This window comes from Malus domestica, chromosome 12 (genome assembly GCF_042453785.1).
Source record: "Malus domestica chromosome 12, GDT2T_hap1".
In the NCBI taxonomy this organism is placed as follows: Eukaryota; Viridiplantae; Streptophyta; class Magnoliopsida; order Rosales; family Rosaceae; genus Malus; species Malus domestica.
This window is the reverse complement of record NC_091672.1, coordinates 27,862,357-27,886,082: the sequence shown is the minus strand read 5'-3', so window position 1 is coordinate 27,886,082 and position 23,726 is coordinate 27,862,357. Positions and strand designations below refer to the sequence as shown.

The following is a 23,726-nucleotide window of genomic DNA, read 5'->3' as shown; positions in this document are numbered from 1 at the left end:
ATTATTTTTTGTCTATATGTAAGGAAACAGGTTTTAATCCTTTGTATCTGGATTGTACAAATTTAATATTTTATGTATAAACCACTTCCAACATCTTTGTTTACGGTGATGTAAATATTGTGTGATCTACTTTTTACATCTCTTCAACAGAGTGTTGCACAGAATTTCCACAACTACACTCATTTTGAACTTAGTTTGGAGCAACATTCGGTATACCTTTCTTTTACAGTCAGTTTCATTTGTTTATATTTGAATCAACAAATTTTTTACGGATAATGATTCTTCCAACTGCTCATAAATTGATTCTTTTATTTTTGTTGCAGTTTCGTGCGTTGATCTATTGAACAAGCAATACGTCAATCAGCAATGTGGATTTTTCTCAACATATGACCATCAAATCTTCGTATGTCTTTCATCATATTTCCTCCCTTACAATTATAGAACTGTTATGTTTCTCATTATAATAATGCATTGAAAACAATATTTACATTTCTGTACAGTTGCCGTTTAGAATTTTTTTTGAACAATTGCCGTTTAGAATTTTTTTTGAACAATTGCCGGTTAGAATTAAAATTGGTAATCTTCAAATTCCTAAACCTAATTAATTAAAAAATTAGTGCCGGGCTTCTCCCTCGTTTCTGCCTCGTCTCTCTCGGTCTGTCGTCTTCCGTTCGTGGACTCGAATCTGCGCTCCTATTCTACAAAGTCTTCGATGCCACCTCCTACTCCAACTCTGAAATTACCTTGCAGTCATCACCCTCTAGGCTCTAGATTGGTTTCTCATCCCGATCATCTGGTTAAACACGAAAACCCCAAATCTCCACAAATACCGAATTGTTTCTCTCGCAGCCCACTCCTTTAGCCTCGATCTGCTCCGGCTCACTCTCCTTCGGCCCGTCTATTCAATTCCCAATCACAAACCCGCAACGCGCCAAAGGTATAGCGGTTTAGTTATTTTCTTTTTATTTAATATAATTTTTAATTAACTAGATGCCATTTTGTGTGATATTGGTTTGATATTGATTTCCAATCCATTACATTTTGGAGGTGCCTTGAATGATTTCTTGTTTTGTGTTTGGTTCTTGTAATGGTTTAATTTGGGTATGTTTGAAAGATTTTTATGGTGCAGGGTCAATGCTTGGTTCTTGTAATTTTTCAAAAGTACATGTTGAAGGGAATTGAATAGGTTGTCAAACAAGGTTAGAAAATGGCTTCATATTTTTTATTTGCTCGGGTTTGTTAACTGTGATGTTAACGGTACTTTTCATTTGGTGATATGTGTGTTTTCTGAAGTGAGTTAGAGCAAAGAAACCTTCCCAAGTTGTCCAAGAAGCAAGTCTTTTTGGCACCTTGCTTCACATTCAGCAGGTGACCATGTAAATATTACTATGCTAGTATCATTTGGTTATGAACAGTGCAGTTGTTTAAATTTATTGTATGTTGCATTTTAGGATCTTGTCCTGAAGTGCAATTGGACTTGGATTCAATGTCAACACAGAAAATGCGAGACTTGTACATGGAGTTCTTATGCTGAAAACAGTTTTTGTATGGCATCAGTCATCTCTTAATCTTAATTATGTTACATTGACACTACATGTTTTATTGAACTAATCCTCTTTGTTAGATTTTTCATGTTTGTGTAAACTCTAATAAAGCTCTGTAGTTTGTGGTTTAATCAGATGTTTGATATACCTCGATTGGATGAAAATAACTGAGTGCTTTAGTCAGCTATTACATAAGAGGCTAAAGGAAAACCTCTCCGTACTTGAGGGCTGCTAATTAATCCAAGATTTGAACTGCTACTAATTATTATTTTGTGACTTATTGTACCTCCTTTCATTCATTTTGATTTGCATCTTATTAAGGGACTAAAGAAAACCTCTTAATTGGCAGGTGGTTTGAAATGTTCATTACAAGGTTGGATGAACCATTGTCCTGGCCTCTAAGAATCTATGTATGATAAATGTCCGATGCTTAATCAAACTCACTATATGCTTGATACTAATATGATGTTAAGTTTTCATTTTTTATTGTACTACTGTGGTGTTATTGCAGCTCTGCCCCATTTTCTACTATGGTGCTATATCGTCCAAGGTTTAAGGTTGCAATTGATGCTCTTCAGTAAGCCACCTCTTGCATGATGACAAATGCTCACATTTCTGATATTAGCATTAAACGAGAAATATATAATTGCACTCGTAATATAATCTTTTTAAATGTTTGAGTTTGCATATGTGGGGTTATTGAACTTTTGAAGGTAATTTGATCTAAAGCTAGGAATGCTCATTTTCTTGTGTTGTGGAAATAAAGACTCTAATTTTAGAAGTTAGACTCTGAGAAGCTTCCAGTATATTTTTTACGATCTCTATCATTATATCTATCTAGAGGAATGATATTTAGCACATTTGAGAGCTTCTAATCATTATTTCAATCTAACCGTTTACGAAAACTATGACTACCTCAACAGAATCATGGCTAGTCGATGCAGGGAGTTCAAGTTTGAGTTACATGAGAGTTTGGGTCGCCTGAGGAGCCATTAGCCAATCCTACTGCAGAGATGGACGAGAGACCAGGATAAGGGGAGCTTTTGTATGAACAGTTTAGTCCATGACTTTTGATATTTTTTATTTGGTTCATGTGTAACATTCCTTCAATTGTTTTATGATTTCACTAACGATACTTTTGTATTACACTCTAGATGTACATTCAACATTTATCAATCAGTAAAATATTGTTTCTTAACAATTGTCTATTGTATTTTGATATGCATATGTAAGAGCTGAGCATCAAAGCATTTTTTTTTATAAATTAAATGTCTTCCTGACAAAACCAATTTGTCGGTAGAGAGAAGGTTGTGCCGACGAAATATTCATGGCGACAAACACATTTTGTAGGCTAAAAAGTATTATTCGTCGGCTAAAAAGGCCTATACCGATGAATTATTTGTCGGAAAAGATGGAAATGCCGACAAATAAGATTTTGATGGGAAAAGTTGAATCTTAGCCGATGAAATACCAAAATTCGTCGGCAAAACTCTTAGGCGACATGCTTTTCGTGACAAAATTGCCGACAAATTTTTTCCTCGGGAAAGACACTTTGCCTACAAATTTTGACTTTTGCCAACAAACTACTTTTGTCGGTAAAGTCAAATTTTCTAGTAGTGTGTATCCAATCCTTGCTGATAAACTAATTCTTTGTTCAAAACTTGAACCCTAAATGTTGTGACCTATTTCTCTGTATACAATTCATAGAACTGTTAAGTTTTTTCTATGTGTGTCACTGCTAAAATTCAAATTCGTATATTTCGGTAAGAAACAAACTTTTATCTATTTCTTGAGTTAGGCAAAGTTGTAAAAGATTGAGTTAAGCAAAATTGCAAATATAACTTTCTACATATTGTATGCTATTTAAAAACCCGCGGCATCGCGCATGCACCGTTGCTAGTAAGTTCTATAACCAAGACATGACGGGGAAAAAATTAAAATAAATCTTATTTGTAACTAATACACGCTACAATGTAAAGCACTCGCTAATAATGTTTACATAATATATACTTGAATTTACTACATAAAATTTATCGAATATGCATCAGAATAAAAACAAATAAAGGGTAACCCACATGCTTTTATTCTTAGTTTTTGGAGGCCTCCCGCACATTTTTTTTTTTCAGTTTTCAAGTTGAACAATTAAGTAAAAAATAAATAAATTAAATAGGAGTATGTGATTGTGATACGTTGAAAGAGTGTGTTTCTCTTTAATTTTAATCTTCAGATTAAATAAATAAAAATAACATTACAAATTAAATAAGTGTATATAAATTGTTAAAAGATTTTGTGTTTATCATCTTTTTATTTATCCCTTCTCTCTATTCCTCTTTAGATTTACACAGGGAATTTACTTTCCTTGTTTTGGTATGACTAGGAATAGGAAACTCACGATTCTCTTCGTCTCTTTTCCCCTTTGGGTATGGGGAAAGTAATAATTGTACGTTGTAACACTTGTGTAAGTAATTAAACAAAGAATCCAAATCCCAATCATTTATTTCATAGATAAAAAAAAAAAAAAATCGTTTATTTCATAAAGAGTATCACATTCAAAGAAAAAGAAAAAGTTAAAAAAAATCAAAATTTTGTTAATCAAAACAGATGTACAGTGGGCAGACCTAATGAATATTAGATGCATAATGGGCTCAGTGTATAAAATATGTGTGCTGGATGGGCCCTGAAAAAGCATGCATAGGAACCTATAAAATCATAGGAAAACTAATGAAAATGGCTTAAAAACTGAGTTTTAACAATAAGGACAAAATAAAGGGTAAAATGAATAGTATCAGGTTTGACTTTTTAGTGTAAAAATATGGTTTTTCGTTAAAATGAACAGTATCGCAGGCTTTTCGTTAAAACTCCCTAAAATCATACCTTAGAAGTAACAAAATTATTTTTGTTTTTCTTTTCGTAGTGGTGAGGTTTGCCTACTCCTTGAAATGAACTTGTTTACGTGCATTCAATGTATTTGTAACTTGAGAACAGTGTTCGAAACCATTGTCAGACCATTCAAAATCAACGGCGTTCCTTTGAGACGTGTGAATCAGTCCTATGTGATTTTGCCACTTCCACCAAGGTTGACATTTCAGGGGTTTGATGAAAAATATTTTGCAAAGGTGTTGGGGCCAAAAATCTCACATGCAAGCACAATTATACTTCGAAGCTCGAGTACCAAAAAATTGCCACGAGCTGAGCCTAAATCCATGCGAAGATACTGAATTAGGGGTACGTAACTAAATTTACGATCACGTCATGCTAATAAAATATTAACTTATAACTTGAACGTTTGTATAATCACGCCAAGTTTATGCAAATCCATGCAAATTTATCATGCCAAAGTCATGTTATGACGTTCACATCATAGACAAATTGTGCCAACCACGTTATGTGCTAAAATGAGCCCAAGCCACATGTAGGGGCTTGCCAAGTGGATCGTGGTGTGGATGGCTAAGAAAGTTTATTGGGCCTACGTGAAACTAAGGTTATGGAAGACTTTGGGCCTATGTCTTATAAATTCTAGTCATGTAATCCCACCTTAATCTTAGCTGTCCAATTCAAACTAAAAATATCTCTAATTAAATATGAAATAATACTAGCTAGTTTTGTAATAATTTTGTAGAAAAAGATCTTACGTTGAGACTAGTTTATATATCAAAAGTATGAGTTCTTATATAAACATAGTGTAATAAAGAAACCCAAAGAAAAGAATTTATACTTGAAATAAAAATAATTACCACATACACGTGTGTAGGGGTGGGTTCAAAAAACCGAAAACCGAAAAAAATCGAAAACCAAATCGAATGAGGCCGAAAAAAATCGAACCGAAACTTTCAAACCGAACTGAATCGAATCTGGCCAGTTCGGTTTCGGTTTTTGAGGTTCGAAAACCGAACCAAACTGAACCAAACCGATATATATATATTTATTTAATTATTTTTTTTCAATGTTTATAAATAGTTTAGTCATACAATTATAATAAAACAGAACCTGTTGTGAGGTTGGTTTCAGTGAAACTTTCCAAGCTGGTGGAGCGCATGGGTTCAAACCCTCCTCATGCCTCCTGGATTTTGGAGATTTTTTTTTAATTTTTATGACCAAATCAACAAAACCCTAGCGCAACCACACTTTTTCTAATTTTCATTCCCCTCTTCTCTCTCTATCGTTCCCTGCCTCCAGACTTCCTCCATGTCCATTTCTCCATTCTTCTCCATAACCCGCACCCTCCTTTCTATTCCAAGCTTCATATTTGTGAGACCCTCCATGTCCATGCATCCAATTTCTCCCTTTTCTCTATCTCGTCCCCTCTTCTCTCTCAGTCATCCCTCTGGCTCTGGCACCCATCCCCATGGCTGCGAGCATGCTGACCCTGCGACATCCCCTCTTCTATCTCAATCAAAAGGTATTCAACTTTAGGGATTTAGGAAGAGTAACTTAGGGTTTTCTAGATTTAGGGATTTGGGTTATTGATTTGCAGTTAGTGTATGAGATTCAATATTTAGATTTTGTGCTATCCGTGAAGATGTGATAGAGTTTTCATTATAGTTATGGAGAAAAAAATGGGTGGAGATGAATAGAGGTGTGTGCTGCAGATTATGTATTGGTTTTAGATTCAATAAACGGACATAGAGCAAAGAAAGTATGGGTTGCAGATCATGCGTGGGGATGTAGATTATGTATCTGTGTTTGTTTCTTTCCATCTGATTCAATCCAAGTTTTTTTATTTTATTTTTATTGTGTTGGATAAAAGATTCATGTTCTGACCAAAAAAATTAGCTTTTCCCTCTTCGTATTTTGTTGCATCAATATGAGCCCACAAATCCTACAAACCCTAAATGAATGTAATTGTTGTTGTGATTTGTAGATGAAGATAGTGGTTTGATCAGTACCAATATCCAGATTTACCAAAAAATCGAATCGGGCCGAAACCGAACCGAAAAAAACTAAAACCGAAAAAAAATTGAACCGAACCAAAATTTCAGTTTGGTTTCGGTTTTGGCAAAAAATCGAACCGTTTCAAACAGAACCTAGCCCTACATGTGTGTGTGTGTGTGTGTAGTTTGTTTTTAAAATACGGAGTATTACAATCAACCCCCCTTAAAATAAATTTCGTCTCCAAAATTTGTAAAACCTTAATCGTTTTATAAATAAGGTAAACAAATATAAAAGACGTAGAAAAATATATCACAAAAATATGGTAACAGTTGAAGAACATTAGTAAAGTGTTTAGTTAGAGTGGCTGCATGAAGACTACCTTTCCATATAAAATGGATTACCGCCTAAAGTTCCAACTAAAATGGTGAAATGATTTGTCATTAGCTCAACTGAAGTACGGATCCTCCCAATATTGGGAGGATTCGTACGTCAACTAGTCCCCTTGTTCAGCGAATGGATGTCTTAGTTGTTGAGAGGGTTTCCCAAAAGCAGTATATAAGGCGTACAATTTTTTGGTTGATAAAGGGATCAAATAGTATAATTCTTTTGTTGGTAGATTGGAGGATTAGAAACATGACTATTGCTTTCCTCTTGGCTATTTCTGCATTAAATGCTAATTCTTTAATTTACTGATTAGTGTACGTGTCGCATTTGCTTCTCCTGAGGGTTGGTGGGGTAACAAAAATGTTCCATTTTTCGGCACATCATTATGCATTGGATTAGTGTTTCTGGTGGGTATCCTTAATTCTCTCATCTCCTGAACCTATTCGTTCTATATCCAAAAATGAAATGATCCTCCCTCCCAATCCCTTCAGGTTGTGAGACACATTAAAATTCAATATAAGTCCCGAAAATTCAAATAAAGAAAAAAATTAGAAAAATTAGAGGGGGGTCAAAATTTTGTGTTTTTGAATTGTAAAAAAATATTAAATCAAAATAAATAGATGTAAGCTAATAAAAAACCAGTCTCTTGAAACAGCTAATCAATTTCTTGTACTACCAAGAAGAAGCCACCCTAATGGTATCCTTTCACAATCTTTAGGAGCGAAATAGCCAATTTGAGAACCTAGCTATTTCGATGCCTTCTTAATTAGCGTGGAAAAACAATTTCACAAAACCATTGGGTTCACGGATTCAATATTAAAGCTCTATCAAGAAGTAAAAGATCAAGATTAAAATCTTCATCTTTATCGATTATGTACTTACGTAAAGAATTACGGTCATAAATTTCTACTTTTTTTGTTGGGTCAAATAGTTTTCTGTAGTTTGAATAAGTCTCTGTAGCTAATCGTCCATATTCAACTTCAAAAGTTATGCCCTTCAACAGTTGGACAGACATAATATAAACATGCAGATAAATGACTCTTTGTTTCCGAATACAGAAAACATTTTCTTTTGCTGGAAAACTCAAGGGTAACTCAAGGATTGATCATTTCAAATTAAGATGAGATCGATCGAATTGTTGTGTACATTATCTTACTTTTCAACTCAAGGAATATTTTTTTTTTATAAATAATGTATTTTTGTAGTATAAGTTATTAATTTCTTAATCTTAATTTGAATATCATATATACAAAAAACTACTCAAATTAAAGACCGTTTAGTCATCCAAATGTATCAATAAAATGAATAGTTCGCTATAAATCTTTTACTTAGTGTCTACACTGTCGATTGGGTTCATATATTTAAATGATTAAACGATCTCATATTCATATAATTGTTTTTGTTTAGATGATCTGCAAGGAAAGATTATGAAACTGAACGATCACAATATAAAATTTGTAGAATATGTGCATTCCTCATAGGTGGAACGCAAGTATTATCCATTCTTTTACGTACGTAAACAACTTTTGGGTACATGAAACGTGCTTTCTTTTAAATTACAGACCATGACTTGGACTTTAAACTAGGACTTTCAAAGCCAATTTTGTTTACAAATTTTAACCCTTTACTATTCTCATTCTTGTACTAGCAAGAAGAATGTGTAACCACTATACTTTGAAGGGTGTCCAAACCTTCGAAAAAGCCACCCCAATGGAATCCTTTCACAATCTTTAGGAGCAAAATAGCCAACTTGAGAACCTAGCTATCTCGATGCCTTCTTAATCAGAGTGGAAGGACAATTTCACAAAACCACTGGGTTTACCGATTCAATACTAAAACTCTAACAAGAAGAAAAAGATCAAGATTAAATTCTTCATCTTTATCGGTTATGTACTTACATAAAGAATTCTGGTCAAAATTTTCTACTTTTTTGCGAGTCAAATAGTTTTCTACTGTTTGAATGAGTTATTAATTTTTTAATCTTAATTTGAATATCATATATACAAAAAACTATTCAAATTGAAGACTGTTTAGTGATCCAAATATATCAATAAAATGAATAGTTCAATATAAGTCTTTTACTTAGTATCAACACTGTCGATTGGGTTCATATATTTAAATGACTAAACTATCTCAGATTCAAATAATTCTTTTTGTTTAGATGATTTTGAAATAAAGATTAAGAAACTGAACGATCACAATATAAAATTTGTAGAATATGTGCATTCCTCATAGGTAGAACGCAAGGATCATCCATTGTTTTACGTACGTATATACGCAACTTTTGGGTGCATGAAACGTGCTTTCTTTTAAACTACACACCATGACTTGGTCTTTTGTTTTTTTTTGAAATATACCTTGACTTGGTCTTTAAACTAGGACTTTCAAAGCCAATTTTGTTTACAAATTTTAACCCTTTATTATTCTCATGAGCTAGTACGTAGACACCATATCCCTTCCTCCCTTTCTCTATATAAACCCCATGCAATATTCCCGGAGGAGATAACTTAATTATCTCGATCGATATCAAAACTCCCAAGTTATGGCAATGAAATATTCACGATCTTTGCTCTTTGGTGTGCTGCTACTCATTGGCTTTGCATTGACAAATGGCAAAGCAACTAATACAGATCCACCTGTTCATTGCGAATTTCTCAATCGCAGCAGTTTTGAACCAGGGTTCATATTTGGCACAGGTTCTGCATCTTACCAGGTCAGTATATATATATCTTCTGTCTTTATTTACCACATTTTTGGTGTATTTTATACATGCAGCTAGCATCCATGCATGAATTATAATGTTGTCATCTTCCTTGCGTGTGTAGTAGTACTCTTACGTATATGCATGTGTGTGTATTTCAGTATGAAGGTGCAGTAAAAGAAGATGGAAGAGGACCAAGCATATGGGATACCTTCACCCACAAACATCCAGGTCTGTGATTTAATCAATTGGTAATATGAAAACTTTTGCTACTTCATTTCAAAGGAGTAGAAATAGCACCTCATTCTTTTCTTCGTGAGGACAAGTAAACTCCAACCTCTCTAACAGCCATGCACTTTGTTGGGAGACCAACAGTACGTGGTCATGTGATATGTACAATATATGTATATACTTCATCAGTGCGCACGCATATAAAGTACTTTGCACATGATATGGATTTCACCATTATGTTTTTTAATAATTGCAGAAAAAATCGATGATGGCAGTAACGGAGATGTCGCTATAGATCAATATCACCGCTATAAGGTCTAAAACCTCATAACTTTGTCTCTCGACCCTTTATACTTGAAGGGCACATGTTAACATTATAAATTGGAGCCTTTACAAAAAAAAAAAAAAAAGAACAATATATAATGAGATCCTCAATATTTAATTTTAAACTTTTGTCATTCTAGGAAGATGTGGGGATTATGAAGGATATGAATTTGGATGCTTACAGATTATCTATTTCATGGTCCAGATTATTACCAAGTAAGTTGCTCGACGTCCTCATTTTTGGTTGGGACCAATGACAATATTGTGCATAAGAATTATTTTTCCTACAAGAAAATTATTCTCTTTATATACTATTAACTAAAGTAATGTGATCGAGTTATCTACTGGGTAACCCTTTTTTTTCTTGTTATTTTTGTTCTAATTAGATGGAACGTTAAGTGGTGGCGTTAACAGGAAAGGAATTGATTATTACAACAATCTCATCAATGAACTCCTACGCAATGGTTAATTATCCTACCTTAAACAATTATTACATGAATTTTTAGAACATCATTCAATCAGACTTTTAATTTGATTTTACTGATCATGTATTATAGGTTTAAAGCCGTTTGTAACACTCTTTCATTGGGATGTTCCCCAAGCTTTAGAAGATGAATATGGTGGTTTCTTAAGCCCTCGTATTGTGTAAGTGAACAAAATTTATTTTCTCGTTGATAATTTGATAAAATACGTACTGATATACTTAACATAAATTTGTATCTGCAGCGATCATTTTAAAGACTATGCAGAACTTTGTTATAAGGAATTTGGTGATCGAGTCAAGCACTGGTTCACGGTAAATGAGCCATATACTTTTAGTAGCATGGGTTATGCTGTTGGGACTCTAGCACCGGGACGCTGCTCTTCTTGGCAAAACCTAAACTGCACCGGTGGAGATTCAGCCATTGAACCATACTTGGTGACACACCACATTCTTCTTGCTCATGGAGCAGCTGTAGAATTGTACAAGAATAGATATCAGGTTCAATAACTGTTTTTTTATTTTTTTTTATTTTGTTTTTTGGGTTAGATTATTGGCTCCTAATCGAGAATTCTATATGAATCTTTATTATTGAGTTGTAATACAAGAGGGAATACTCTCAGTAGTAAGATAATCTAAAGGTTGTATCTTTTTCTATAACTCCTATTTATTCAACCAAAATTCATATTTTTGTGTAGGCATCTCAGAAAGGCTTGATAGGGATAACATTGGTGTCATACTGGTTTGAGCCTGCTTCGGAGTCAAAGCAAGATAAAGATGCTGCCTTACGATCTTTGGATTTTATGTTTGGATGGCAAGTGTCTTATTAAATTATACATAAACCCAATTACATCATGTATACTTATGACTTGTAACATTGATACTACCTAGCTAGCAGTACTATTTATCTATAATGCTATAATTAGGCTAATATTTGGAATTTTCTTGTTTTGTAGGTTTTTGGACCCTTTAACAAGTGGTGACTATCCACACAGCATGCGATCAATTGTTGGAAAAAGATTGCCAAAATTCACAAAAGAACAATCCAAGTTGCTAAACGGATCATTTGATTTTCTTGGAATAAATTATTATACTGCTAGATACGCAACTAGTACACCTAAGAACAATTCACTACAGGCAAGCTTCGTAACAGATCCTCAAGCTGATCTTACAAGTGAGTGCCAAAGGAAACTTACTTTGAATAGCTTCAGTTCTTTGTTCTTCTTGACCTAGTTTAACCTCTTAATTACATTAATTATATTCTAATATTTACACCAATTGTATTCTAATGTTTGTAAATATTGTGGCAGCTGAGCTTAATGGAGTACTTATTGGTCCACAGGTATACATCAAATTTATCATTTTGAGCTATTTGCATTTGGAGGATTAGCTTTTTTCCCCAACATTTACGTATTATCTTGAAATGGTGTTGCAGACTGCTTTAGATTGGTTATATGTATATCCAAAAGGAATTCACGATCTTGTGCTCTACACAAAGGAAAAATATAATGATCCACTCATTTATATTACTGAGAATGGTATGTAATACGTACTTTTAAGCCTTGATTAATTGCAAAAGTTTCACATATTTATAATGGCGTAAACTGGAACTGCATGTTTTTTTTATATTTTTAGAGGAAAAAACTAAATTTAATTTTTTGTGCAATAATATGTACGTAGGTGTATCAGAGTTGAATAATCCAGAACTATCAATTGAAGAGGCTCTTCTTGATACCGGTAGAATTGACTACCACTACCGTCACCTATGTTACCTTCAAGCGGCGATCAAGTAAGTAGTTATTAACAAATTAATTAAGGTTATATACTGCCTAGCCTTCTTAAGTTATTGTTATTTAATCATTATATTGACCTAATCCATTTGAACATTGGTGTATGTGTGTGCAGAAATGGTGCGAAAGTGAAGGGATACTTTCCATGGACATTGTTGGACGACTTTGAATGGAATTCTGGATACACCGTCCGATTTGGTTTAAACTACGTGGATTATAATGATGGGCTGAAAAGACACCCAAAACTCTCAGCACATTGGTTCAAAAATTTGCTTAAGAAGAATTGAAGAAATTAAAAGAAATTTATTGTTGATTATAAACATTTAAGTGGATAATTTTCCTTTTTATGTATTTGTATTTCAATTCCTTTTGCATTTGTATTTCCTTTCAATAATGTAAGTATTCTTTGAGATTCAATAATTCAATAATAAGACATGTGAATGCTAAAGTAAAACATCTCTATATAAAGGAATAACTTATTTATAGTCATAAACAGTTTCGGTCCCAGTTGGGGTTCAGGAATAAATACCACATTGTAATAAGTTATTATTTTTCTTGGTCCTGTTGTAAAGAAACTCGCCTCGACATAGTAGTAATTGTTAATAAGTACAATAATAAGCAAGGTCACAAAAAAAAAAGTTTAAGATGGACTAAAACATTTCTATACTGTTATTCGGGACCATTTTTTTTTTTCGGAGTTGATACCACAACTTGGAGCTTACGGGCACGTATGTAAAACCTTGTCAATATCTTCTTGTTGAAGTCAAAATATTTCTAGCTCCTCACGATTATCTCCTTCTCCTTCTTGCCTAATTGTATTAGTGATTTTTTTTTCAATTAAAGCGTACTTAACTTTCTGCACAACTTAACGCAAATGTTTTCAATTAGCTAACTTTGCATACGACCTTGGGTGACATGACAAATTTGATTGAAGAAAAGAAAAAGCATACGCTTGAATTGGTCGAAGATTGGATTGTACGTATTTGTCAAATTTACTTAGAAGAATTAAAGAGTTTCAAAACTTATGCTATATATTACAAACGTCAATTTTTTTTATTCTTTGTTGAACAGAAGGATGCTAATAGATTTTAATATATTCCACCTATTTAACACAGTTTTAAAACAAATCGCACGGGCTCAATTGCTTGTAGCAAATTATTTACAAATGTTGATGCACAAAATCAGTGAGACATTGGAACAACGTAAAGTGTCAAGTTTGTAACCTTCGCGAGGTTGCTCCGGTTACCTGTTGAGGATCATAATTAAAGAGATAGAGGTAGGAAAGCAACACAAGATGTATGTGGTTCACCTTAAATTGGGTTACGTCCACGAGGGTAGAGGAGTCCTCATTAATAGTGAAGATTTTACACAAGACCTAAGTTTAAGCATAATCATCATTAGTGAGTCCTAATGACGAGTTTAAGCGCAATAATGATATTAGGAATTAATTGTACGAGAACGGTCTCCTTTTATAGTTGATGAGAGTCTTCGGTCTCCTTGTATGTACTACAATGTTTGACCTTCTGGTACAGTTGAAAGAGATGTTAATAACGATTCATACTGCATGGTGATATAAGGTGAGTTCCTTCATTACTTGGTTACTGAAAAGAGTGGAGCACTGGTTGTACTTTTCATCATTTAGTTAGTGGACAAAGGTAAGTTCCTTCATTACCTAGTTGGTGGAAAGGGTGGTAAGTTGCCAAAGGAAAAAATTATCACCTGGTTGGTGATACGAAGTTGAGTTGCTTCATAACCAAGTGGGTGAGAATAATGACGAGTTGTCGAGGCACATTGTAACACATGCTGAAGGGAAAAAGTGTATGTTGACACCTATTCTGAAGGCCCTGAGTGTTGTTTATAATCTACCACAGTTCAAAAAGAATGCTCGTGGCTGAAGCTACGGGCATATTCACACAATGACTAGTTTGACTTCTGAAGAATGGTGTATAAATGTTTGGCGGAGTGTAAGCAATCAGCCTAGAAGATGCGTTGCACCACAAAAAGTCTCTTAAGATTAGTGAAAGAATCTATTATATCAGGTTGAAGACGACAATACTAATTGAGAGCTCCCACAGATAGAATGAAGGGGAAAATGAGACATCGTTCTTCATTACTATGCCTCGGTATACCATGGTGGATTCAAAGAGATGGATATGCTCATTTGGATCTTCCCTCCCAATTTACGATAGCAAACCAATCTTCTGTTTTGTTTCTCCTTTTAGAGGGGTGCCAAAGATCCTTCTTGTCAGAGGGCCTGGCCTCGTCAAGTTAGGTACCTTGGCATGGCGTTTGGCCTTTAGTCTGTTCACTTCCTCAAAAAACTGTAGGATAAGGGGGTCCTAAGTGGAGTCAGGCACTACTGGAACCCTGCTTCGTAAGTTTCCATCATTTCTTGGAAGTGGAGAAGTTTGGTCAAGAGTATGTGACTTTTTTTTGGATTCACCATATTGGCTTCAAGGAAATTCCGGTTAGAAGTTCCTCGAGACCCAAACACCTTCTTGTCCCTCTAAGTCTTGTCGTTTCTTCCTTAGGTTAGTAGTTGACCTTGGTTATGGTAAGGGATTGATTCATTCGATGACCATTGGGGTCAATGATCCTTGAGTCTATATGGATAGGTTTTTTTTTACGATGCCTCAAGAGGTCTTGACAGTCGCGATAACCAGCTTTTGATCATTCCAATCCTGTTGCAAGGAGATGTCGTCTTCCAATTATCTTGTTTTGGTTTGAAGCAGCTGGGTTGAGAGAAGTCTCGTGTTGATCAATATCTTGGGTAGAAGGCCATTCCTTATTAAGAAGACATGTGAAACTTTGCGTGGGTACCTATGTGTTGATCCGCTGTCATGAAGGCAATGACTCTTGAGATTGAGTCGGTATAGCTTTGTGAAGCATCTCGAAGAGCTTCACATACTGTTCTTGGAGGATCTCATTCCATATCACCATTTTCTTTTATTCTGAGTTCTAACCTCTTGGACTTTAGTTTGAAGAACAGGCTTGTTCCTTTCCCTCATTCGCTGCCTCACACTAGGCATGCAAATGGTGTTTTTCTGCATGTTGTGCCTTCCTTCACTCCCCATGTTGGAGAACGACGCTTTATCAAATAGAAACCAGTCTGACAAAGCTGGTAAGAGTAGGAATCAGTGTCGTTCCCACAAACGGTGCCAAATGTTGATACGCAAAATCAGTTAGACTTTGGAACAACGTTAAGTGACAAGTTTATGACCTTCGCAAGGTTGCTTTGGTCACCTTGTGAGGATAATATGTAAAAAGATAGAGGTAGGGAAGCAAACACAAGATGTACGTGGTTCAACCTAAGTTAGGTTACGTCCATGCGGGTATATGAGTTCTTATTAATAGTGAAGAGTTTACACAATACATAGGTTTAAGCATAATCATCATTAGTGAGTTCTAATGACGAGTTTAAGTACAATAATGACATTACAGATTAATTGCAGGAGAACGGTCTCCTTTTATAGATGAGGAAAGTTTTCGGATCCTGTCCACAATTGATCTGGGTCTCTAGGAGCTTTATTCTGACGTTGACATGTGTCGTTTTTTTATTGGTCTCTTGATTGGAGAGGAACTCGTGTGCTTTGGCAAGGGTGTCTCCACGTTAACTCTTTAGTGGATCCTTGAAGGTACATAGTTGACCGGTGCTCGGTAGTTTCGGGAGTGACGAAGTATGGTACAAACAACAAATATCCAATTTTCCTAAAGCTCTTAAATCTATATTTTGTCTATTTAGACGTGATTACTTTGCCAAATCCCCATGTGCTCATTTACTTTTGTAAGTCTCGTTGTTCCCTTCGAATCCATACATAATGAGCCAAAACTGACAGGATCATTGCTACGTTAACTAGAACATTTTAAACAGTCCAAAACATAAACTTTGGGGAATATGACAATGATAAATAACCTATTAACCTATAAAATAACAATTCTTCAATCATTTTTCTTAATTCAACGTCGCTCCCTTCTTTAATTTTATTGCATTACCTAATTTTATCTTATATTAGTTATAACACAAGAGTGGTCCTTGTGGCTGGTGTTATCTGTAACACGCAACTGTGAAAAAATGAAAGCCCCTGGCTCGAGGATGGGGTTATCCTACAAAAAGATCTACTTGTCATATAACTATTGCATTGAAAGATATATGTTTCGATGAAGATGAAGAAATAGATAAAAGGAAATTCAATAAATCAGAGCCGAGGAATGCTTAAAGGAAGAATATTTTATATTATAAATTATACAAATACGCTATATTATGTTATGCTTAAAAAAAATCGAATGAATAAAAAAACCATACAGACAGATGTCACATTGCACGATTTATATAGTAGTGGGGGATTATGGGACAAAAAATAAATCCATTTGGCATGGAGTTAGAACCTTGTTTCGAGATGTTTTTGCTGGTATTGATCCAGATTTAGATGCTCAACTGGAATTCGGAGCATTCCAAAAGCTTGGAGATCCAACTACAAGAAGACACGTAGTCTGATACAATATGTTTTGTTACTTGTTACTCTTCTTTTTTATTTTCTTTTTGTGATTTTTAGATGGGGTACCAGATAAATCTAGATTTGAATCACTGCCTTTTCTTTGACTCTTCTTCTTTATTTATCCGGGAGACGATCCCAAATAAACAGGTATGGAAGCTATAATTGTAAACCACGATCGAATCTATGGAAGCATTGGTTTAAACATTCCTTTTAGTCTCAACTCTAGGAATAATTTTTTTCGCTATCTTTTTTCGAGAACCGCCTAAAGTTCCAACTAAAATGGTGAAATGATTTGTCATTAGCTCAACTGAAGTACGGATCCTCCCAATATTGGGAGGATCCATACGTCAACTAGTCCCCTTGTTCAGCGAATGGATCTCTTAGTTGTTGAGAAGGTTTCCCAAAAGCAGTTTATAAGGCGTACAATTTTTTGGTTGATAAAGGGATCAAATGGTATAATTCTTTTGTTGGTAGATTGGAGGATTAGAAACATGACTATTGCTTTCCTCTTGGCTATTTATGCATTAAATGCTACTTCTTTAATTTACTGATTAGTGTACGTGTCGCATTTGCTTCTCCTGAGGGTTGGTGGGGTAACAAAAATGTTCCATTTTTCGGCACATCATTATGCATTGGATTAGTGTTTCTGGTGGGTATCCTTAATTCTCTCATCTCCTGAACCTATTCGTTCTATATCCAAAAATGAAATGATCCTCCCTCCCAATCCCTTCAGGTTGTGAGACACATTAAAATTCAATATAAGTCCCGAAAATTCAAATAAAGAAAAAAATTAGAAAAATTAGAGGGGGGTCAAAATTTTGTGTTTTTGAATTGTAAAAAAATATTAAATCAAAATAAATAGATGTAAGCTAATAAAAAACCAGTCTCTTGAAACAGCTAATCAATTTCTTGTACTACCAAGAAGAAGCCACCCTAATGGTATCCTTTCACAATCTTTAGGAGCGAAATAGCCAATTTGAGAACCTAGCTATTTCGATGCCTTCTTAATTAGCGTGGAAAAACAATTTCACAAAACCATTGGGTTCACGGATTCAATATTAAAGCTCTATCAAGAAGTAAAAGATCAAGATTAAACTCTTCATCTTTATCGATTATGTACTTACGTAAAGAATTACGGTCATAAATTTCTACTTTTTTTGTTGGGTCAAATAGTTTTCTGTAGTTTGAATAAGTCTCTGTAGCTAATCGTCCATATTCAACTTCAAAAGTTATGCCCTTCAACAGTTGGACAGACATAATATAAACATGCAGATAAATGACTCTTTGTTTCCGAATACAGAAAACATTTTCTTTTGCTGGAAAACTCAAGGGTAACTCAAGGATTGATCATTTCAAATTAAGATGAGATCGATCGAATTGTTGTGTACATTATCTTACTTTTCAACTCAAGGAATATTTTTTTTTTATAAATAATGTATTTTTGTAGTATAAGTTATTAATTTCTTAATCTTAATTTGAATATCATATATACAAAAAACTACTCAAATTAAAGACCGTTTAGTCATCCAAATGTATCAATAAAATGAATAGTTCGCTATAAATCTTTTACTTAGTGTCTACAATGTCGATTGGGTTCATATATTTAAATGATTAAACGATCTCATTTTCATATAATTGTTTTTGTTTAGATGATCTGCAAGGAAAGATTATGAAACTAAACGATCACAATATAAAATTTGTAGAATATGTTCATTCCTCATAGGTGGAACGCAAGTATTATCCATTCTTTTACGTACGTAAACAACTTTTGGGTACATGAAACGTGCTTTCTTTTAAATTACAGACCATGACTTGGACTTTAAACTAGGACTTTCAAAGCCAATTTTGTTTACAAATTTTAACCCTTTACTATTCTCATTCTTGTACTAGCAAGAAGAATGTGTAACCACTATACTTTGAAGGGTGTCCAAACCTTCGAAAAAGCCACCCCAATGGAATCCTTTCACAATCTTTAGGAGCAAAATAGCCAACTTGAGAACCTAGCTATCTCGATGCCTTCTTAATCAGAGTGGAAGGACAATTTCACAAAACCACTGGGTTTACCGATTCAATACTAAAACTCTAACAAGAAGAAAAAGATCAAGATTAAATTCTTCATCTTTATCGGTTATGTACTTACATAAAGAATTCTGGTCAAAATTTTCTACTTTTTTGCGAGTCAAATAGTTTTCTACTGTTTGAATGAGTTATTAATTTTTTAATCTTAATTTGAATATCATATATACAAAAAACTATTCAAATTGAAGACTGTTTAGTGATCCAAATATATCAATAAAATGAATAGTTCAATATAAGTCTTTTACTTAGTATCAACACTGTCGATTGGGTTCATATATTTAAATGACTAAACTATCTCAGATTCAAATAATTCTTTTTGTTTAGATGATTTTGAAATAAAGATTAAGAAACTGAACGATCACAATATAAAATTTGTAGAATATGTGCATTCCTCATAGGTAGAACGCAAGGATCATCCATTGTTTTACGTACGTATATACGCAACTTTTGGGTGCATGAAACGTGCTTTCTTTTAAACTACACACCATGACTTGGTCTTTTGTTTTTTTTTGAAATATACCTTGACTTGGTCTTTAAACTAGGACTTTCAAAGCCAATTTTGTTTACAAATTTTAACCCTTTATTATTCTCATGAGCTAGTACGTAGACACCATATCCCTTCCTCCCTTTCTCTATATAAACCCCATGCAATATTCCCGGAGGAGATAACTTAATTATCTCGATCGATATCAAAACTCCCAAGTTATGGCAATGAAATATTCACGATCTTTGCTCTTTGGTGTGCTGCTACTCATTGGCTTTGCATTGACAAATGGCAAAGCAACTAATACAGATCCACCTGTTCATTGCGAATTTCTCAATCGCAGCAGTTTTGAACCAGGGTTCATATTTGGCACAGGTTCTGCATCTTACCAGGTCAGTATATATATATCTTCTGTCTTTATTTACCACATTTTTGGTGTATTTTATACATGCAGCTAGCATCCATGCATGAATTATAATGTTGTCATCTTCCTTGCGTGTGTAGTAGTACTCTTACGTATATGCATGTGTGTGTATTTCAGTATGAAGGTGCAGTAAAAGAAGATGGAAGAGGACCAAGCATATGGGATACCTTCACCCACAAACATCCAGGTCTGTGATTTAATCAATTGGTAATATGAAAACTTTTGCTACTTCATTTCAAAGGAGTAGAAATAGCACCTCATTCTTTTCTTCGTGAGGACAAGTAAACTCCAACCTCTCTAACAGCCATGCACTTTGTTGGGAGACCAACAGTACGTGGTCATGTGATATGTACAATATATGTATATACTTCATCAGTGCGCACGCATATAAAGTACTTTGCACATGATATGGATTTCACCATTATGTTTTTTAATAATTGCAGAAAAAATCGATGATGGCAGTAACGGAGATGTCGCTATAGATCAATATCACCGCTATAAGGTCTAAAACCTCATAACTTTGTCTCTCGACCCTTTATACTTGAAGGGCACATGTTAACATTATAAATTGGAGCCTTTACAAAAAAAAAAAAAAAAAGAACAATATATAATGAGATCCTCAATATTTAATTTTAAACTTTTGTCATTCTAGGAAGATGTGGGGATTATGAAGGATATGAATTTGGATGCTTACAGATTATCTATTTCATGGTCCAGATTATTACCAAGTAAGTTGCTCGACGTCCTCATTTTTGGTTGGGACCAATGACAATATTGTGCATAAGAATTATTTTTCCTACAAGAAAATTATTCTCTTTATATACTATTAACTAAAGTAATGTGATCGAGTTATCTACTGGGTAACCCTTTTTTTTCTTGTTATTTTTGTTCTAATTAGATGGAACGTTAAGTGGTGGCGTTAACAGGAAAGGAATTGATTATTACAACAATCTCATCAATGAACTCCTACGCAATGGTTAATTATCCTACCTTAAACAATTATTACATGAATTTTTAGAACATCATTCAATCAGACTTTTAATTTGATTTTACTGATCATGTATTATAGGTTTAAAGCCGTTTGTAACACTCTTTCATTGGGATGTTCCCCAAGCTTTAGAAGATGAATATGGTGGTTTCTTAAGCCCTCGTATTGTGTAAGTGAACAAAATTTATTTTCTCGTTGATAATTTGATAAAATACGTACTGATATACTTAACATAAATTTGTATCTGCAGCGATCATTTTAAAGACTATGCAGAACTTTGTTATAAGGAATTTGGTGATCGTGTCAAGCACTGGTTCACGGTAAATGAGCCATATACTTTTAGTAGCATGGGTTATGCTGTTGGGACTCTAGCACCGGGACGCTGCTCTTCTTGGCAAAACCTAAACTGCACCGGTGGAGATTCAGCCATTGAACCATACTTGGTGACACACCACATTCTTCTTGCTCATGGAGCAGCTGTAGAATTGTACAAGAATAGATATCAGGTTCAATAACTGTTTTTTTATTTTTTTTTATTTTTTTTTTGGGGTTAGATTATTGGCTCCTAATCGAGAATTCTATATGAATCTTTATTATTGAGTTGTAATACAAGAGGGAATACTCTCAGTAGTAAGATAATCTAAAGGTTGTATCTTTTTCTATAACTCCTATTTATTCAACCAAAATTCATATTTTTGTGTAGGCATCTCAGAAAGGCTTGATAGGGATAACATTGGTGTCATACTGGTTTGAGCCTGCTTCGGAGTCAAAGCAAGATAAAGATGCTGCCTTACGATCTTTGGATTTTATGTTTGGATGGCAAGTGTCTTATTAAATTATACATAAACCCAATTACATCATGTATACTTATGACTTGTAACATTGATACTACCTAGCTAGCAGTACTATTTATCTATAATGCTATAATTAGGCTAATATTTGGAATTTTCTTGTTTTGTAGGTTTTTGGACCCTTTAACAAGTGGTGACTATCCACACAGCATGCGATCAATTGTTGGAAAAAGATTGCCAAAATTCACAAAAGAACAATCCAAGTTGCTAAACGGATCATTTGATTTTCTTGGAATAAATTATTATACTGCTAGATACGCAACTAGTACACCTAAGAACAATTCACTACAGGCAAGCTTCGTAACAGATCCTCAAGCTGATCTTACAAGTGAGTGCCAAAGGAAACTTACTTTGAATAGCTTCAGTTCTTTGTTCTTCTTGACCTAGTTTAACCTCTTAATTACATTAATTATATTCTAATATTTACACCAATTGTATTCTAATGTTTGTAAATATTGTGGCAGCTGAGCTTAATGGAGTACTTATTGGTCCACAGGTATACATCAAATTTATCATTTTGAGCTATTTGCATTTGGAGGATTAGCTTTTTTCCCCAACATTTACGTATTATCTTGAAATGGTGTTGCAGACTGCTTTAGATTGGTTATATGTATATCCAAAAGGAATTCACGATCTTGTGCTCTACACAAAGGAAAAATATAATGATCCACTCATTTATATTACTGAGAATGGTATGTAATTCGTACTTTTAAGCCTTGATTAATTGCAAAAGTTTCACATATTTATAATGGCGTAAACTGGAACTGCATGTTTTTTTTATATTTTTAGAGGAAAAAACTTAATTTAATTTTTTGTGCAATAATATGTACGTAGGTGTATCAGAGTTGAATAATCCAGAACTATCAATTGAAGAGGCTCTTCTTGATACCGGTAGAATTGACTACCACTACCGTCACCTATGTTACCTTCAAGCGGCGATCAAGTAAGTAGTTATTAACAAATTAATTAAGGTTATATACTGCCTAGCCTTCTTAAGTTATTGTTATTTAATCATTATATTGACCTAATCCATTTGAACATTGGTGTATGTGTGTGCAGAAATGGTGCGAAAGTGAAGGGATACTTTCCATGGACATTGTTGGACGACTTTGAATGGAATTCTGGATACACCGTCCGATTTGGTTTAAACTACGTGGATTATAATGATGGGCTGAAAAGACACCCAAAACTCTCAGCACATTGGTTCAAAAATTTGCTTAAGAAGAATTGAAGAAATTAAAAGAAATTTATTGTTGATTATAAACATTTAAGTGGATAATTTTCCTTTTTATGTATTTGTATTTCAATTCCTTTTGCATTTGTATTTCCTTTCAATAATGTAAGTATTCTTTGAGATTCAATAATTCAATAATAAGACATGTGAATGCTACAGTAAAACATCTCTATATAAAGGAATAACTTATTTATAGTCATAAACAGTTTCGGTCCCAGTTGGGGTTCAGGAATAAATACCACATTGTAATAAGTTATTATTTTTCTTGGTCCTGTTGTAAAGAAACTCGCCTCGACATAGTAGTAATTGTTAATAAGTACAATAATAAGCAAGGCCACAAAAAAAAAAGTTTAAGATGGACTAAAACATTTCTATACTGTTATTCGGGACCATTTTTTTTTTTCGGAGTTGATACCACAACTTGGAGCTTACGGGTACATATGTAAAACCTTGTCAATATCTTCTTGTTGAAGTCAAAATATTTCTAGCTCCTCAAGATTATCTCCTTCTCCTTCTTGCCTAATTGTATTAGTGATTTTTTTTTCAATTAAAGCGTACTCAACTTTCTGCACAACTTAACCCAAATGTTTTCAGTTAGCTGACTTTGCATATGACCTTGGGTGACATGACAAATTTGATTGAAGCAAAAAAAAAGTATACGCTTGAATTGGTCAAAGATTGGATTGTACGTATTTGTCAAATTTACTTAGAATTACTAAAGAGTTTCAAAACTTTTGCTATTTATTACAAACGTCTATTTTTTTATTCTTTGTTGAACATAAGGATGCTAATAGATTTTAATATATTCCACCTGTTTAACATAGTTTTAAAACTCGTGGCATC

At 34.0% G+C, this 23,726-nt stretch overlaps 2 protein-coding genes across 2 annotated transcripts; both read left to right on the top strand.

Moving 5' to 3' along the window:
• The first annotated feature begins 9,305 nt into the window (after window positions 1–9,305).
• LOC103413950 (beta-glucosidase 12-like) lies at window positions 9,306–12,747 on the top strand. The gene is made up of 13 exons (XM_008352383.4): window positions 9,306–9,513; window positions 9,663–9,732; window positions 9,989–10,047; window positions 10,197–10,272; window positions 10,443–10,520; window positions 10,614–10,701; window positions 10,783–11,038; window positions 11,236–11,351; window positions 11,494–11,711; window positions 11,848–11,879; window positions 11,973–12,075; window positions 12,218–12,326; window positions 12,443–12,747. The coding sequence occupies exons 1-13, from the start codon at window positions 9,343–9,345 to the stop codon at window positions 12,612–12,614; spliced, it is 1,548 nt and encodes a 515-aa protein (XP_008350605.2). The 5' UTR covers window positions 9,306–9,342; the 3' UTR covers window positions 12,615–12,747.
• Window positions 12,748–19,561: 6,814 nt separating this feature from the next.
• LOC114820055 (beta-glucosidase 12-like) lies at window positions 19,562–23,047 on the top strand. Its single transcript, XM_070810186.1, has 13 exons — window positions 19,562–19,778; window positions 19,928–19,997; window positions 20,254–20,312; window positions 20,463–20,538; window positions 20,709–20,786; window positions 20,880–20,967; window positions 21,049–21,304; window positions 21,502–21,617; window positions 21,760–21,977; window positions 22,114–22,145; window positions 22,239–22,341; window positions 22,484–22,592; window positions 22,709–23,047. The coding sequence occupies exons 1-13, from the start codon at window positions 19,608–19,610 to the stop codon at window positions 22,878–22,880; spliced, it is 1,548 nt and encodes a 515-aa protein (XP_070666287.1). The 5' UTR covers window positions 19,562–19,607; the 3' UTR covers window positions 22,881–23,047.
• Window positions 23,048–23,726: the final 679 nt, after the last annotated feature.